The 15879-nt window shown below is 50.7% G+C and overlaps 5 protein-coding genes across 5 annotated transcripts; 3 read left to right on the top strand and 2 right to left on the bottom strand.

Annotated features, from left to right (window-relative positions):
* Positions 1-611: 611 nt before the first annotated feature.
* COL26b_012048 (uncharacterized protein) lies at positions 612-1764 on the top strand (the record flags this gene model as incomplete). Its single annotated transcript, XM_053184701.1, has 2 exons — positions 612-964; positions 1026-1764. 2 exons carry the CDS (start codon positions 612-614, stop codon positions 1762-1764), a joined length of 1092 nt encoding a protein of 363 aa, XP_053031385.1.
* Positions 1765-4387: 2623 nt separating this feature from the next.
* On the top strand, positions 4388-4834 carry COL26b_012047 (uncharacterized protein; the record flags this gene model as incomplete). Its single annotated transcript, XM_053184700.1, has 2 exons — positions 4388-4422; positions 4540-4834. The coding sequence occupies 2 exons, from the start codon at positions 4388-4390 to the stop codon at positions 4832-4834; spliced, it is 330 nt and encodes a 109-aa protein (XP_053031384.1).
* A 782-nt stretch (positions 4835-5616) lies between these two features.
* Positions 5617-7273, bottom strand: COL26b_012046 (uncharacterized protein; the record flags this gene model as incomplete). The annotated part of the gene is made up of 4 exons (XM_053184699.1): positions 5617-6110; positions 6237-6548; positions 6600-7141; positions 7191-7273. The coding sequence occupies 4 exons, from the start codon at positions 7271-7273 to the stop codon at positions 5617-5619; spliced, it is 1431 nt and encodes a 476-aa protein (XP_053031383.1).
* A 656-nt stretch (positions 7274-7929) lies between these two features.
* On the bottom strand, positions 7930-9062 carry COL26b_012045 (uncharacterized protein; the record flags this gene model as incomplete). The annotated part of the gene is made up of 2 exons (XM_053184698.1): positions 7930-8971; positions 9049-9062. 2 exons carry the CDS (start codon positions 9060-9062, stop codon positions 7930-7932), a joined length of 1056 nt encoding a protein of 351 aa, XP_053031382.1.
* A 4161-nt stretch (positions 9063-13223) lies between these two features.
* Positions 13224-14277, top strand: COL26b_012044 (uncharacterized protein; the record flags this gene model as incomplete). The annotated part of the gene is made up of 2 exons (XM_053184697.1): positions 13224-13294; positions 13356-14277. 2 exons carry the CDS (start codon positions 13224-13226, stop codon positions 14275-14277), a joined length of 993 nt encoding a protein of 330 aa, XP_053031381.1.
* Positions 14278-15879: the final 1602 nt, after the last annotated feature.

Genomic DNA, 15879 nt, shown 5'->3' with positions numbered 1-15879 from the left:
CCGCAGTACGCCGCCTAACCCGGCCTGCTTCACCGCTGTTAGGTGCCTACCCTTGTAAAGTCCTTTCTTCCTTCTTCAGCTTAGAATAGTCAATCGACGGCACCTCTACGCTGAACAAGCCTAGGGGCCAGCCCCTTACAGAAATGTCGTCTTTATGGGTTCCATGTTGACTAACATAGGCATTTTAGCCCGCTCAACAAATCCATCCCATAGTTGAAGCGAATATGCGAGCGAGTTGCCCAGGCCGGATCGGCTTATCAATCAATGGGATCGTTCCCGATCTCGGGACGGACGCGGAGTAAACGGACCCACGCGGAGAAGCAACCGGACAGCCAGATCCCTGCCATCTCGCCCGACTCCACCTATCGGACTGCGTCAATTTGTTATCGCAACCTTCTTCGGCAAATGGCTCGAATCGCGTCTATCAAGCCCGTCCTACCACGATAAGCAGACACCCGCCGGCCCGGTCTCTTAACTCAGTCTCGTCAACTCCAACGTCGACCCGGCCCGGTCAGTTGGTGATATTCATTAAGTCCCCCTCCACTCCAGCTTGGCAACACCCAATCGTGAACCCCGCAACAGACTTCTCCGCAAACAGCCTTTTTTTCACAATGGGCGACCTCGCACCCCAAAACAGCCCGTTGGCCAACGACATCCTTCTCGTCTTCCTATCATCACCGCGCAACGAGGAATGGATCAGTAGAGTCGAGTCAAACTACCCCGGCCTTCAGGTCCGCTGGGCCAACAACCATCTGCCGGACGGCCGTTTCCTCTTGCCGGACGAGCTTCCCGATGAGGTCTGGGACGGCGTCACCATGATTATCAGCTTCAACCCCCCGTCGCTCGAGAGACTCAAGAACGTCCGCTTCGTGCAGTTGACATCCGCGGGCGCTGACAAATGGCGCGACCACCCGGTATACAAGAACCCGGATATCCCGTTTTGCACGACTAATGGATGCCATCCGTGAGTAACAACTAGTGTCGTCGCTGAAGCTGAAGACAACATAAGTTAATACAAGAATTAGTCCTCAAATTGCTGAGTGGGTAATCGGCAGCTGGCTCGCTAGCCAGCATCACTTCCTGCGCTACTCAGAGAACCAAAAGCAAGGCTTCTGGGAGGGGCCGATGGCCGTCGACTTTGAGGATTCAGTCGGCCTGCGCATGGGCATTCTTGGCTACGGAGCCATCGGCCGACAGTGCGGAAAAATTGCGCAGGCCATGGGCATGGAGGTGTACGCCTTCACGCGCAGCGAAAAGGCGACCCCCGAGTCTCGCAAAGACGACAGCTACGTCGTCCCCGGCACCGGAGATCCCGACGGCCTCGTCCCTTCAAAGTGGTTCCACGGCGCTTCCAAGGAGGCCGTCAACAACTTCCTCGCTCAAGATCTCGATCTCTTGGTCATTGGTATGCCACTGACTTCAGAAACAACTGGACTCATCGGGAAGGAGCAGTTTGAGATTTTGTCCAAGAAGAAGACTTTTGTTTCGAACATCGCCAGAGGACCTCTCATCCAGACAGATGCGTTGATCGAGGCGCTTGAGACTGGCAAGATCAGGGCTGCTGCTTTAGATGTGACGGATCCTGAGCCGCTGCCAAAGGACCACCCCCTGTGGAAGGCACCGAATGTTTTTATCACCCCTCATGTGAGCTGGAGGACAAACGGATACTGGGAAAGAGTGCTGGGCGTCTTGGAGACCAACCTGGGGAGAATGCATGAAGGAAAGCCTCTGATCAACGTGGTGAACAAGCAGTTGCATTATTAGACTTGGTTAATAATAGATGGTGCGAGGGCGACCTGCAAATCTACTGCCACTCAACACTTCATTTGTTTCCCCGGCGTACTTAGAAATTCGACAAAAAGGTAACTAAGTCCTTACAGTCACTTTTAGCAGCTGACGACACAGCAGTGTTACCAAACTTATCAACCGCATTTGGATCCGCCCCCTCTTTCAAAAGAAGTACTGCAACTTTCTCGTTGCCAAATTCTGCAGCTCGGTGAAGCGCAGTCTTATCATAGATGTCGGCAATATGTATGTCCGCGCCATGTTCTAGGAGCAAGCGGACAGTGTCCTCGTGATTAATCGCAGCTTCGTGCAGAACGGTCTCGCCCAAATCGCTACAGTGGTTGACCTCAGCGCCATACTCGAGAAGCAAACGGACAAACTCAAGCTCCCCAGCTGTCACGGGCTTGAGAGCTGCCCACAAAGCGGTTCGGCCTCTGTCATCCACTACAAGATTAGCATCAGCACCGCCCTCGAGGAGAAGTTTGGCCATTTCCAAATTGCCCCGGTAGATTGCCAATTCCAGTATCGCTCCACGATCTCCAGCGGTGCTTGCATTGACTTCGGCGCCGCGTTCGAGAAGAAGTTTCGCCATTTCTAGATGACCCATTACCGCTGCCGCGTACAGTGCACTCCCTTCCCTAGCATTGATTTCGGCCCCGTGATCGAGTAAAAGCTTTGCCATCTCTACCTGGCCCGTTTTTGCTGCCGCCTTAAGTGCACCTCCGTCGTAGCCATTGACATCGGCATCACGGTCGAGAAAACACCGCGCGAGCTGCATATTACTGGCGTTTACGGCAACAATCAACGCTGTTGTGCCGCCGGCGATTTCGTTAATCTCTGTGTTTGACTCGTCAAGTAGGATGGACACCACCGAGGAAAGCCCGAGATGAGTTGCAAATTGAAGAGGATTATAACCAAAGCGAGCTCCAGGTCTATGAAAAGCGGAAATTCTCAAAGCGTAGGGGCGAAACCGAAGCATTGCCCGCACAGCTTCCGGCGGTATCTCTTTGCTTTCCCGGAAGTGATCTGGCCAGAAGCTCGCCGCATAACGCGCCCAAGGGAACATGCTTTTCATGCGCGAGACGAAGGAATAATCCACCATATGAAATGGAAATCCTTGGGCTTGTAGTGCAGCTGACTCGTCAAACTTATCCAATATAGCGAAGCAAATTCGTGCCGCCTGGGTGTTTATGTCTTTTGCTTGGATGTGGTATTGAGCAACATTTTCCCGCTTCTTAATGCGGTTAGATTTGAGGTACTCCTGGACTGAGAAGTGCGCGATCCGTACGCATAACGTCTCTTCCTCGTTCGCCTCACGGAACCCATAGTGTTCAATGAAACCAGGACAAACTTCGAGAACAGCATCCGCATCATGCAACATGCGGTTGCCTCGAAAAACTGCCAGCGGTCGGTGGCCGTCGAGAAAGAGGTCGTCTGAGCCTACATGGTCTGAGTCGGCATCTTTTGAGTCGTGTCTGATTCTGAATCAATTGAATCGAGATCAACTGCCATCCCGTAGATGAGCCCATCTATGGTCAAATGTCTCATAGCGCTGCATAGCAACATTAGCATCTGCCTGGCGTAATCTTGAAAGGCGGGCGGTATTGCGCGAAGCATCCTTTCATAGGTGTCGTCCAATGTTCGGGGTAGCGAAGTAAGGAGTTTGTTAAGATGTTCTTCAGTTCGAGGGCAGACAGCGATTTCTCGGAGCTGGCAGTCAACCCACCTGAAACTGGATGGTATTAGCAGTGGGAATTTCTCAAGGCTTTCATTACCTACACTCCATCTGCCTGGGTTGTTAAAGTGGTTTCGATCAGTCCATGAAACCCTTTCCACTTGCGGAGCTGTGGTTTATCCCGAAGACCCTGCGTGATATACAGCGCAATGTCCTTGTTGGAAGCCTCGTTCCTGACAGCAATGGATTCGTCTCGTGATGGATCAAGAGTGTCTCGGATGTCGACTTCGTCTCGGCTGGTGACCAATAGATGGATTGTAGGCTCCCCCCACCCGCGCATCGTAGTCAAAACATCTAGTACATCCTGGCGATGCTTGTCCCGTGGGCTTTCGTCAAGGGCATCTATCATAATGTACGTATGCTTGAATGACCGGCATAGCCGGCGCAGGCAGTCAAGCAGTACTTGATTTCGTGGTGTCGAGTTGCGGTAGCTATCGTACAGGCGTGAGAGAAGTGAGGAACGAAAATCATTGCTTTGTTGTTTATTATTGCTCTGTTCTCCAGATAATTGTAGAATCAAAGCACGCAAAAGAGCGGATACATCTTGTTTGCTTGTATCGTCGAAAGCGAAGTAGAAGATGGCAACACCGATGTCTTGGCTGAATGGAAAACGTGTTGTATGGCCGTGGAGCACAATATCGATTTACCACAGCCAGCGAAGCCGTAAAGCCATAGAAACGAGCTCCCTTGTTGGAGCCAAGTGTTGAAGGACTGTCCATTAATAAGCCAAGCGCCCGTCCCAGTCTGCGACTTTTCATAAGCTATGTTAAAGTTTATAGTGGCATCTGGTGCGTTGAGCCATTTGACAGTATCCTGGCTGACGTTGCTTGACCGATGTAATTCAAGCAAATATTTTGTGTCCTCGACATGGTTGCGAATGCTGCTGGTATCCTCGTTCTGTAGTAGCTGCAACGAGAAAACCACCTGCTGGAAGATGCTGTCGACGTTTTGCTCAAGCTTCTGTAGCATGCCATGCTGAAAAGGGTACGTAGCCTGTTGTACTTTTGCTTTCAAAGCAGCCCTGAGACCATCAACCTGGGAACGCTCAAACTTATCGGCCACTTTCTTCAGCTCCTCAATGCATTCTTTGCATTGAAATATACGACCTTCAATACAAGCCAAGATAATGATATCGTCGGAACGAAACTTTCGGACGTCAAGCTGTCTCCTCAGATTTTCGAGCAGATGGTGAAGGTGCGACAGGTTATTGTGGATGCGAGCGATGTCAGAGCTCTGGTCCTTCAGAGTGCTGCAGTACACATAAAGACCTTTCACGATCTCAAGTCCGAGCGAAACGATGCCCGCAACCCCTGAGGCAATTGAAAAAGGATCTGACATAATTGGCGAACACTTTTGCGCCCAAAGAAGAGTCGCAAATAGTCGCAAGCTAAAATATTGCGTAACTGGGAAAGACGAGATGTTGGTGACGATGAAAGAAGTAAGCGCAGCCTTATTTTCCCTAGGTAGCTCGGGATCATCCCCATTCCTCCTAATTTTCAGTTATTCAAGTAAGAAATTGGGTACTTCTCTAGCTAACGCTACAATGTAGGTAAGCAGTATAACTCATGGGGTATCGACAGCATCCAATCATGCAGGTTGGGTTTCACTGACCCGTGCTTGGGCGTGATTGGCAGAATGTCAAGTGTCCAGGGGCATGATGAATACACACATGCAGCCAATGAATCTATCAGTCGATGAAATAGAGGGAGTATTGCCTGGTACACCTTATGAGAGATGCCAAAAGATAGAGAGTTATGGAACGGACGATACAGACCGAAGATCATGTGGCGAGGAACAATTTGATGCAAGACTTCGTATTTGCATGCTCGAATTCAGCCACGATTGAAAATCTATGAAATATTACTACTCTCACTACCAATAAAATCTGTCAACTGAGCGCTGAATACCGAGAATACTGTGTACCTTCCTCTCGTCTGGTGATGTTTGGCACATGCTCCAGGATTTGTGGATTTAATTGGATTAGGACGTCGGAGCTTGTATTGGATTTCGGATTGTAAAAGAAACCAGATGCTACGGTATTGCACAACTATCTCAACCTCTATTTCCATCCATTTCAGTATTCACGAAAACACGCATCAAGCTTCATACTTCCGTTCTTCCTCAAGCTCAATCGCCTCCGTCTTGTCGTCAATAGTATCCTTCTGACGTAGATTTCCCTCCACCGCCGCGTCACCAAAGACCGCTGCAATTTGCTCCAGACTAAGTTGATTCGTCTCGGGAAGAAAGAAGTAGTACGCTAGGCCAGCGGAGACATTTGTGGCTATGAAGATGAAGTAGAACTTCCACTCTAGCGCTTCAAATGCCGTGGGCGAGACCTGGCTCAGCCAGATGGCAGTCACAGCCTGAGTGAAGATGGCAAACCCGACCCCAGTGCCTCGAAGATGCAGCGGAAAGATTTCCGAGACCAGCACCCAGTTCGTGCTGTTGAAGAAGACGGCGTATAAGAAGGAGAAGATGAAGATGAAAACTACGCCGGCTGAACTCCCTGCCAAATTTCGGTCGTCGGGGTAGTACTTTGATAGGGCCAGCAGAACTATGAGAGTGGCCGCGAGTGAAGCTGTTCCCGTACCTATGGTGCTTGTCAGTTAAGTCTTTGAGTCACTTTTGCCGCATGACGTACACATTGTCTTTCGACGCGACCAGGTATCTGATACCCAGATCAGATTGAATATCTGTCCTAGGATACCCATTGTACCATAACATCCAGCGATGAGAAGAACCGTTTGGCCTTTGAAGCCGAGGGCCGCGTACATCAAGCTCTGGTAGTTCTGGATGACCTGAGATCCCGATAGCTTCGTCATGTTCACGATGAGACATGCCAACAGCATCCGCCTTGCGTACTGTCGAGTGAAAAGAATCTTCAACGACGATTGGCGACGCAAGTCGGCTTCGAGTGCGAGCTGGTCTCGAATCTCGACGTACTGGTGCTGGACAAAGTCTTCGCCGCGGGCACCGTGGAGTCTCCGAAGAACCTTTACCGCATCTTCGTGCCGCTCTTGTTTGACCACTTTGATGCCTCATTAGCAAGGGCTATGACCAGCGGATGGGTGCCACTCACACCATCGGGGACTGAACGGCATTGCAAAGACCAGTAACCCAAGCCCAACAGCCGGCGGTGCTTGCATCGCTAGTGGAATTCTCCACTGCCCATTCCCGCTCGCGAACGATCCCGCATATCCAATCCAGTTAGCAACGAAAAAGCCGCCCGCATTCGTAAGCCCTTTCAGCCCGACTAAGAAGCCGCGGTTCTCAGGCGGAGATATCTCCGCGAGGTAGATTGGCGTGACGGAGTACAGAACACCCGTCGACCACCCGCTGAAGATGCGTCCCGCAATCATCATGCCCGGGTTCACGGCAGCCGCCTGCAACGCAGCGCCGAGAATACTGACCACGGCGCCGATGAGGACAGTGTATCGACGGCTCCATTTGTCCATCAGCCAGCCGGACTGCAAGCCGCCGATGCAGCCGCCGGCATAGTATGAGGCTACGATGCCACCAACGAGAGCGGGAGGGCCTTGGGACCCTCCGTACATGTACGTTTTGAAGGTGGACTGACCGATTGTTGTTGCTATGATGCCGGTGTCAAGGCCGTAGAGTAAACTGTTACGTGAGCTGGACGGAGTTTGAGAAGGACCCGAGAATCACTGACCCTCCCATACTAATACCGATGGAGGCGAGAAGAGCCTGCTTTGTGTTGCCATGGTGGCCTCGGAGTGCCTTGGGACCTCCCATATGTGCAAACGTTAGTTTCCAACTTTACACGGCCCGTGTTACTTTGAAAGAAGTTTGTGAATGACGATGTTGAGAACGTTCATATTCATCTGAGTCTGCCATGGCAGTCTAATACTGCTCTCCGCTGGTGTGACTTCGCCAGATCTTCGCTTGTAACTCCGCGTCTCCCCCCGCACCCCGCGAATCCTTCCCCGGAATCTGCCTGCCGATGTGACTCTAACGCAAGGATGGAATAGGATTACCACCATATCCGTCTCTACCTTTTCCGTCGCCTGTTTGGGAAAAGAGTCGGTAGACTTATTCCCGTACTCGAAATAAATTGACCAGCAACACAGCCCCATGGCCTGCATTGCGAGAGGTGTTCCACTTCACCTCACTCTTTACGCCATTCTCTTTCCAAACATTACCGTTGAAACGTAGGAAGGACATGGTTCTTAATGAACAGTGATCTATCAGCTATACAGTTCTATAGAAAATGAGAGTCTATCTAGGATTTATCGATCACGTTGCGATCTACACAAACCAATGAAAACACCCTTTTATCCGCGTCTAATGCCTAACCCCACCTCAAGGCCATTTCAACAACTGTACCTCTCTGGCTAAACATAACATCCAACGCGAAAAGGTCTTGCGGAACGGCTCCACCCTTTTGCGCTTTAGTCCTCACGAGCTCTCGTGCAAGGCTGCCCATCCCTGAATAGGAGACTCATGATGTGTGCGTGGTTGTTGATCATGAGTTCGCTACCGCCCTGAGTTAAGCGAGAAGCACTCTCCATGGCGATGTCGCGCGCACTTTTCTGCAACCGGTTTTGGCTCATTGGATCAGCTTGATACTGAAGCAGAAGCGCGACTGCTCCGGCGTTCCCGGACAAAACAGCGTAATCGAGAGGGCTGCAGCCCTGGGCGTCGCGCTTATTAACCAGGGATTTAGGTCCCTGCTTCAGAAGGAAATTGAGAGCGTTGATTTGCTGCTGAAAAGTCGATGTTCTGCGGATGGATAGAAGCTTCGTCAAGACAGTGTCTCCGGCTGATTTGCCGATTGATTTGAGTTTATGGCCCTCCTCTTGCATCGCAATAACGAGACCGAGGAGGCACTTGTTGCGCTTATCGCTCGGGGCTTTCAGACACTCCTGAATAGGCGACTCGAAGAGCGAAGAGTGTTGCTTGAACTTCGAGGCGCTGTTCTTGAGGATATCAAGAACCTCTTTGACCTTTTCGTTCTTGCATCCCTTCTTCAATTGTTTCTCAAGCTTCTCGCGAGAACCTTGTGACCAGATTTTGAATCCAAGCGAGAGATCGGCTTCGGGCTTCTCGGCCGATGACAAGCTTTCCCAAGAAATGTCTGCCGGTTGGGGGATAGGGCCACGTTGGGTTGGTCTTGAAGGCGCTATTGGCGGAGGGGGTGGATTGCAAGGCCCTGGAACGTATGGATTTGCCGGCAGCTCATAGACCCGGGGCGTTGGAAGAGGCGGCTGCGTTACATCGAGGTTGATGGGAGATTCTGGACTCTGTTGCTGAGGCTGAGAGTGCCAATGAGCTGGCTGCCGCTCCGCAACAGGAAGCTCTACAGGACCAAGCAGCACAGCTGGAACTTCAGAGGCTTCGAGCTCGGGGTAGAACAGCCGGCTACCGATCTCCCGGCCAGCCGTGTGCGGATGCGCAGAGGATAACCGGTACTGTACGATGTATCTGCCCCCTCTGTGAGCTCTGTTGACTGGAATTATGTCGTTAAATGGCCCAGATCCGTCGTCACTCGTTGTTGGTGTTAGACCAACATCCGAGTTTCCATTGTGCGACCAGCCGGTTGAAATAGTCGACGGCAAGTAGGAACTAGTGCTTCTGGAGCTCCCAAATAGTGCTAGAGAGTCCGAATCCTCGTCTAAGTTGTGGCCATGTCGGTAGTCACTAGATTGAGAGTCTGGGTATGTTCCTGGAAGATCTCGTCCACCATTGTAATGAACTCTTCTCGGACGGTGGGGAGAATGGCCTTCGTCAGGTCTAAGTCGATGATAACTGAGGTTGTCGGCGAAGTCTTGATCGTCCTGGTTAAACGAATCTAGTCGACGGTCATCCTGAACAGGATAATTGAGCGGGTTGTGCGGATGATGTGGGCCTTCGGGTTGGTTTCTATCAGGACGGGCCGGGCCTCCGCCCCCGCGGCCGAAGAGCCATTCAGATAACCAGTTGGAGGACATCAATCGATTTTGTAAGAAAAAAATGGGCAAGTGATTTGTTTAGAAGACTATCTACGTGCAAATGAGGTGTGGTTTTGGCGGATTTCGAGTGATTGGTAGCTTCCTCGACCACTTAGAGGAAAACATGTCGATTATATGTGCTCCGCATCTACAACTGTTGGACGGCGGAGCAGCGGGATCACACTTACTAGGAGGCCTTCCACTATTTCTCGGTGAGAATGCTGTGAAACCCCAATTAGCTACAGAGTCTGCCTTCACCTGGCTTTGGGGGCCGCCAGTTGAGAGAAAGATGGTGTAGAGGAATGGCACACCTTGGATCCTGCAGCCTTATCCGCTGGTGAGTTTTGCTCACTTAAAAGGTCACCCGACTGACTGCCATCCTCCATGACCAATAGAATTTATGGTGCCAAGCTATCCTAGAACAAGGCTTAGCACGATTAAATCTACTTTTTTGGTCCTCAGCTATTAAGGCTTCCGGTTGCCTCCCTCGAGCTGGCAGACTTTTCCGCAATTTTGCACTTTCTGTGTAGCTTGAAGATTTTTTCTGCAAGTTTTCTTCGGCAGAACTTGATCAAATGATGCAGAGGCATGGGTTTCGCGCGGTGTTTTCACTGACTGCTTCGCGTCATCGGACAGCGCCCCAGCACAACCGACGTGGCAGAAGCCACCGCTAGATGCCCCAACTTCCTAAGCCACATCGTCGGGTTGGAGAGTCCACGAGCACCGTGTTCTTCACCGCCGTCTCAAATCTCAAGTAAGAAATAGAAAAAGAAGTAGTTGAAGAAGCGCGATGCGAAGATTATGGTATGACGAGCTTCTTGTCAGCTCGTTGCCTGGGGGAGACCACCATCTCAGCGAGCACTCATCGATGCGCAGCTTGGCGTACTCGGCAGGCCACCCAGTAAGTATACGGAGAAAGTTCCCTTAGATTCCACGTAGTTCCAAATTGCGAATCTTCTGGAGCAGCACCGGCTGAAACGAGTACGTACAAATCTGTTCCGGCCGGAGATCGGGTCCTGTCCGGTTCCAGAGTGGATATCCCGGGAAAGTGGGCCTCGGCCTGATCTTAACACCGGGCATTGAACAAGCTCTGGGACATGGACCCTGATGACATTTCAATCGCGACCTCTTTGATCTAAGACATAAAATCCAGCCATTTCGAAGAAGTCTGCTGACCGCAAACAGAAATTTCATTGCAGGACATTAATAGGCGCTAGGCCCTCTCTGGTCCTCCAACCCTTTTTCCCTTCAAAGAATTCCGCTAATTTCAGGCGCCTCCCATGTCAGCTACTTGAGACATCATCGGTCTGGCCAGAACTTGAAAGCAATCGGCATCAAAACAATCTCGGCCCGGTCATCTAACCACCTCTTCATCGCATTTCAGTCAACCGCGAACTTCGCACTCGGCCTGTCAATGCGCTTTCGCTGATTAAAGCTTTGACTCTTTCTTGATCGACGGGGTCTTTGAGCTAAAGCTTCTAGGCCACGACTCCCTAGTCATCGCGATGCGTTCCACGCGCATCATCACATGGCTCCTCCCGTTCCTCGGGGTCGTAGCTACCCAGGCATCGTCGATAGAAACCGTCCCGACATGTGCTGTATGAAAGCCTACGCGACTCTACCTTTCGGCCTTCGACCTGTAACTGACTGAATGATAGCAACCATGCATCGCCGAAGGTTTGAACAGGACAGCCTGTCCTACGTCGAATCAGACGTGTCTGTGCCAAGATCCGAACTACATCGATTTTGTGGAAGATTGCGTTCTCGATCACTGCTTGCCAATCGACGCCCTAGGTAAGGAAATCTCCTCCTCAGCTAGAAGCCATTAATAAGACCCGATAGCCACGCAGAACTACACATGGTACGAGTGTGGGTTTCCAGTAGAAAATGATTTCACCTCGACAGTAGTTCCTCGGCTGGTCATGTTTTTCGTGCTGCCTACTCTGTCAATAATCACCCGGATGGTCGTCAAGTTTTCACGTGTCTCCGTATGGGATGCCGACGATTTGATGATCCTAGCTACGTTTGTGAGTAAGCTGATCTAGTAGTCTTACCGCATCTGACTCTCGGGCGCAGTGTTTCCTCATTGCGTTCGTCCCGTTGAATGCAAATGGTAAATAGCCGTGCTCCCAGAAAACTGCTGTAATATTCTCAAAAGCTAACATCTTCCTCTAGCGGGAAAGAACGGTGCTGGTCAAGACATGTGGTCTTTGACTGTTGATCAAATCACAGAGTATTTCAAGGCGAGTGGCTGTTTCCCAGTACATGATGCAATATCTAACACGAACCAGAACTTTTACATTGTACAAGCTCTATATTACAGCACCATAGCGTTTCTCAAGGCGTCCATTCTCTTCATGTATCTACGAATCTTCCCTGGCGAGCGGTTTCGAGCAGTCCTTTGGGGAACACAAGCGTTCAACCTGGTAATCGGCGTCACGTTTCTTCTCCTCGGAATATTCCAATGTCGACCAATCCACCTTGCTTGGACGGCTTGGCGACGCGACTCCGAAAGTCTGGGTACATGCATGGACGTTGTCATCATTGCGATGGTCTACTCGGCGATCCAAGTTGGAATGGATATTTGGATGCTCATACTACCTCTCACTCAGATTCTGGGCTTGAACATGAAGTGGAGCAAGAAGTTTGGGCTTATGTTCATGTTCAGCTTGGGGATTTTGTAAGTGGCTCGAGTGAAGTCTCCAAAGTGAACTGGTTTTTGTTAACTTCGATCCTCCCACCGCAGTCTCACAGCAGCTAGCACCATCAGGCTGAAGCTTCTTGTCCACTACCATCAAGGAACACACAATTTCACAGGTAATTGACTCAACCCCAGTATCTCGTCATTCTTGCTAACTTAGATAACAGTGGGTTCGCTTCAAATTGCTATATGGTCGGACATTGAGCTTTGCGTGGGTGTTTTCACGGCATGCATATCGACCACCCGACAGTTCTTCCGCGTCTTTATTTTCGGCAGGCCGGATGGATCAGCTAGCTTGCATTCAGAGCACATCCATGCCAGGAGTCTCGAGGGCAGTCCAAAGCGGTCTACAAGGCAGGCTGCAGAGGCGGTGGACGAGCCTAGTCCGCATACACCCTGACATGTACTTATGTATTGAATGTTTCCTAGCGTCATTCTTCAAGTCTGACTTGTTTCCAAAAACGATTTTGCTTCTCTCCTCCTAAAATGTGTCTGATGGAGGGCGGACCGTCCTCTCACCCTGGAGAATCGCCCACCTCCTAAGCACTCGCCTCAACTTCCGTCAATTTCCCTCAACTTCCAGCAAAAGCCGAGGAAAGCTTTTGAGCGGGGGCCAATTTGGCGTTCGTTATCCACAGTCTTGATGCTATCAGTTACTCGGTCCGTGGGTGTCAGCAGCTTGCAGCCGGTGGGATGAAATATGCCTTCGACAATGGGTCATGGTCTTGATAACAGGTGTGGCACCGGGGCTGCCCTGTTTCAAGGGAACAGAGTGTCCAATAAGGGTCGACGTTGTCTTAGGTTCTCTCGAACATCCACCCATGGAGTGCAGAAGCTGATATTGGCCCATCAAAACCGTCAGCTTCGTTGACTTGCTCAGGGCCCGACGCGACTTAAGTCCGGACCACGTCAAATAAAGATGTATGCCGCCAAAACCACTGCAAATACCCGTTAGAAGTACAACTATAAGAGCCTTCCGTCGGATTTATATGATAAGAAAGTTATTCTCATCGCCATAATCACGCATACAACATTCCTCTGAACTTTCGACGAAATGAAGGTCTTCCTCACGGGCGCCAGCGGCTTTTTGGGAGCCCAATGCCTGTCACTGCTTTTAGATGGCGGGTAAGTTTCAGTCACTCTCTTCGCTATGAAAGCCAAATGATGGAATACATCTTTTGCGCAGTCATGATGTCGTTGTCGCGGTCCGATCGGACGCGAAGGGCCGCGATATCCTGGCTCTTCATCCCAAGTCAGAACTTAAGCTGTCTTACACTGTCATTTCAGATATGACAGTGGATGGCGCTTTCGACAAGGCTATTCAAGCAGAGCCAACCCTGGAGGCAGTCATACACACTGCAAGCCCTTTCCACTTCCAGTCCAAGGATGCCGAGACCGAGATGCTTAATCCGGCCATACGAGGCACCATATCTCTTCTCAGCGCCGTCACTGCCTATGCCCCAAATGTGAAGAGGGTTGTGATTACCTCGTCCGTCGCCGCAGCGGTCAACATCAAGGCGCCCCCTCCGGTCTTGACCCCTGAGATGTGGAACCCGATCACTCGAGAAGAAGCCTCGTCGAACCCATTCTTCGCATATCTTGCCAGCAAGACATTCGCAGAGAAGGCAGCCTGGGATTTTGTCAACGATAAGAAGCCACACTTCGCCCTGTCGACGATTTTGCCGCCTCTCATCCTCGGACCGGTTGTACACCATCTTGACAACCTTGGTTCAATCAATACTTCCAACTCGGCGTTCGTCGATATCATTGAGGGCAAATGGAAGGATTCGATTCCTCCCACCGGGTCTCCTCAGTGGGTCGATGTGCGCGATGCTGCGTTCGCTCATGTCCAGGCACTGATTGTGCCCGAAGCTGCTGGCAAGCGGTTCCTCCTCTACGCGGGTGACTTCAGCAACGCTGAGATTGCTCGAATTGCCCGAGATAATTTTTCAGAGCTGGCTGATAAGGTCCCTACCAACATCGAGAGCGACGTGACCGCCGCCGAAGCTAGTATTGATGCCGGGTTGTCGAAGGACATTTTGGGTGTGAAGTACCGCTCTCTAAACAACAGTGTGGTCGACTCGATCAGGTCTCTGTTGGGCCGCTGAAGGCCGTTGATGTACATAGAACCTATCCATTTGGCGTTGTTGGATTAGATCGTGACTCTTGAGTCTTCATTTAATAAGCTCTCTCCAGCATATGGTCATTCACGCCGGTGGCCGTAGTTTGTTGACTGTCTTGCAACCGCTCACTCATCTTTCATCTTCGTCGTCCGGGAAACATGGACCATTCTGAATAGTTTTATCGACCCTGCAAGCCCGTAATGTTCCTCTAGCGCGACCGCGATCCTTTGACAGGGCTGTGGTGGAGATTTTCTGAGCACGTCATGATACCGGATATCGCGACACGTTGAAAGCGCCGCTATCGGGATAGGGGACTGGAGACTCTGTAAAAACAAATCGGAAGTCTTATTTGTTCTCAATTACCAGCGCCTGGCATCGTAGGTTCGTACAATCGATTCATCAAGTCTACCAAAAAAGCTCAAAGGGTAGACCAGCTATCCGAACATCATGAGTAATCCTAAACAACTCCCTCATGAGGAAACCTCACAGACGACACCTGACGCTGAAATCGCCATCATCGGGGAACAAAGCCACACGAAGCGGACATGGTATAGAACGGTATTCTTCCAGGCCACAGTCATTGGACTCTGTGCCTTCTTTGCGCCTGGGCTGTATAATGCCATGCAGTCTACTGGAGCTGGCGGGCAACCGACTCCATACCTTGTCATGTCCGCATCTAAGGCACTATGCTGCATTAGGTTATAATCTGACTTAATCACAGGTCGGCCAACGCTGTTCTGGGGGTTATGATGGTTGTCACTTGCTCAATGGGAAGCGTAATGGCTAACAAGATTGGATTGAAAAATGCTTTGATTTTCGGAACAACAGGATAGTGAGTAAAATGGTAATTACTTCACGTTTCGGAAGGCTACTGAAGAAAGCCAGCGCCATTTACTCAGCGTCGTAGTACACGAACAACAGATACGGCAAGGAATGGTTTGTGTATCTAGGCTCTGCAGCCTGTGGCATCACAGCAGGTATCTTCGTCCCTGCCGACCTTCTTTTCACAGCTTGCCGCCTGTGGACGCACATCGTTTATTGTCTTGTGAATCTGACGAAGAAATAAGGTATCTTCTGGGCAGCTGAAGGCGCAATCATGATAAGCTGTAAGTTGCGATCACAAAGAAGTGCTACAACCTGTGTCTTGACTGACTCATCTTGCGTCAGACCCCGAAGATCAGAACCGTGGAAGATATCTTGCGTATTGGCTTGCCTACCGTAATGTGAGTTTACCAAGGATTTCAACTCAATGGCGAACGTCGTTGCTGACGAATGCTAGGGCGGTTCAATCGTCGGTGGTGCCATCAACCTCGCTTTCAGTATGCACTGCGCCAACACATTGAAACCTGATACTGACTGGATTCAGATTCCACTGGGAAAACAACGGGAAAGTCAGATTGGAGAACATATGTTGTTTTCGTGGCCTTGCGTGAGTCGGCCGGTTCATTGATGCATACGTCTTGGAGGATCTTCTGACTTGAACTGTTCTAACAGAATGCCTTGGCCCCTTCGTTGCCATGCTGCTTTCACCCCCTGAGAAGGTCCAGCGTCAAGATGGCAGGAAAGTCTCCCAGGCCGAGCAAATTC

This window comes from Colletotrichum chrysophilum, assembly GCF_026319265.1.
Source record: "Colletotrichum chrysophilum strain AFK26 chromosome Unknown scaffold_160, whole genome shotgun sequence".
NCBI lineage: Eukaryota > Fungi > Ascomycota > Sordariomycetes > Glomerellales > Glomerellaceae > Colletotrichum > Colletotrichum chrysophilum.
Note: the sequence above shows the minus strand (reverse complement) of the source record. Positions and strands in the feature narration are given on the sequence as shown.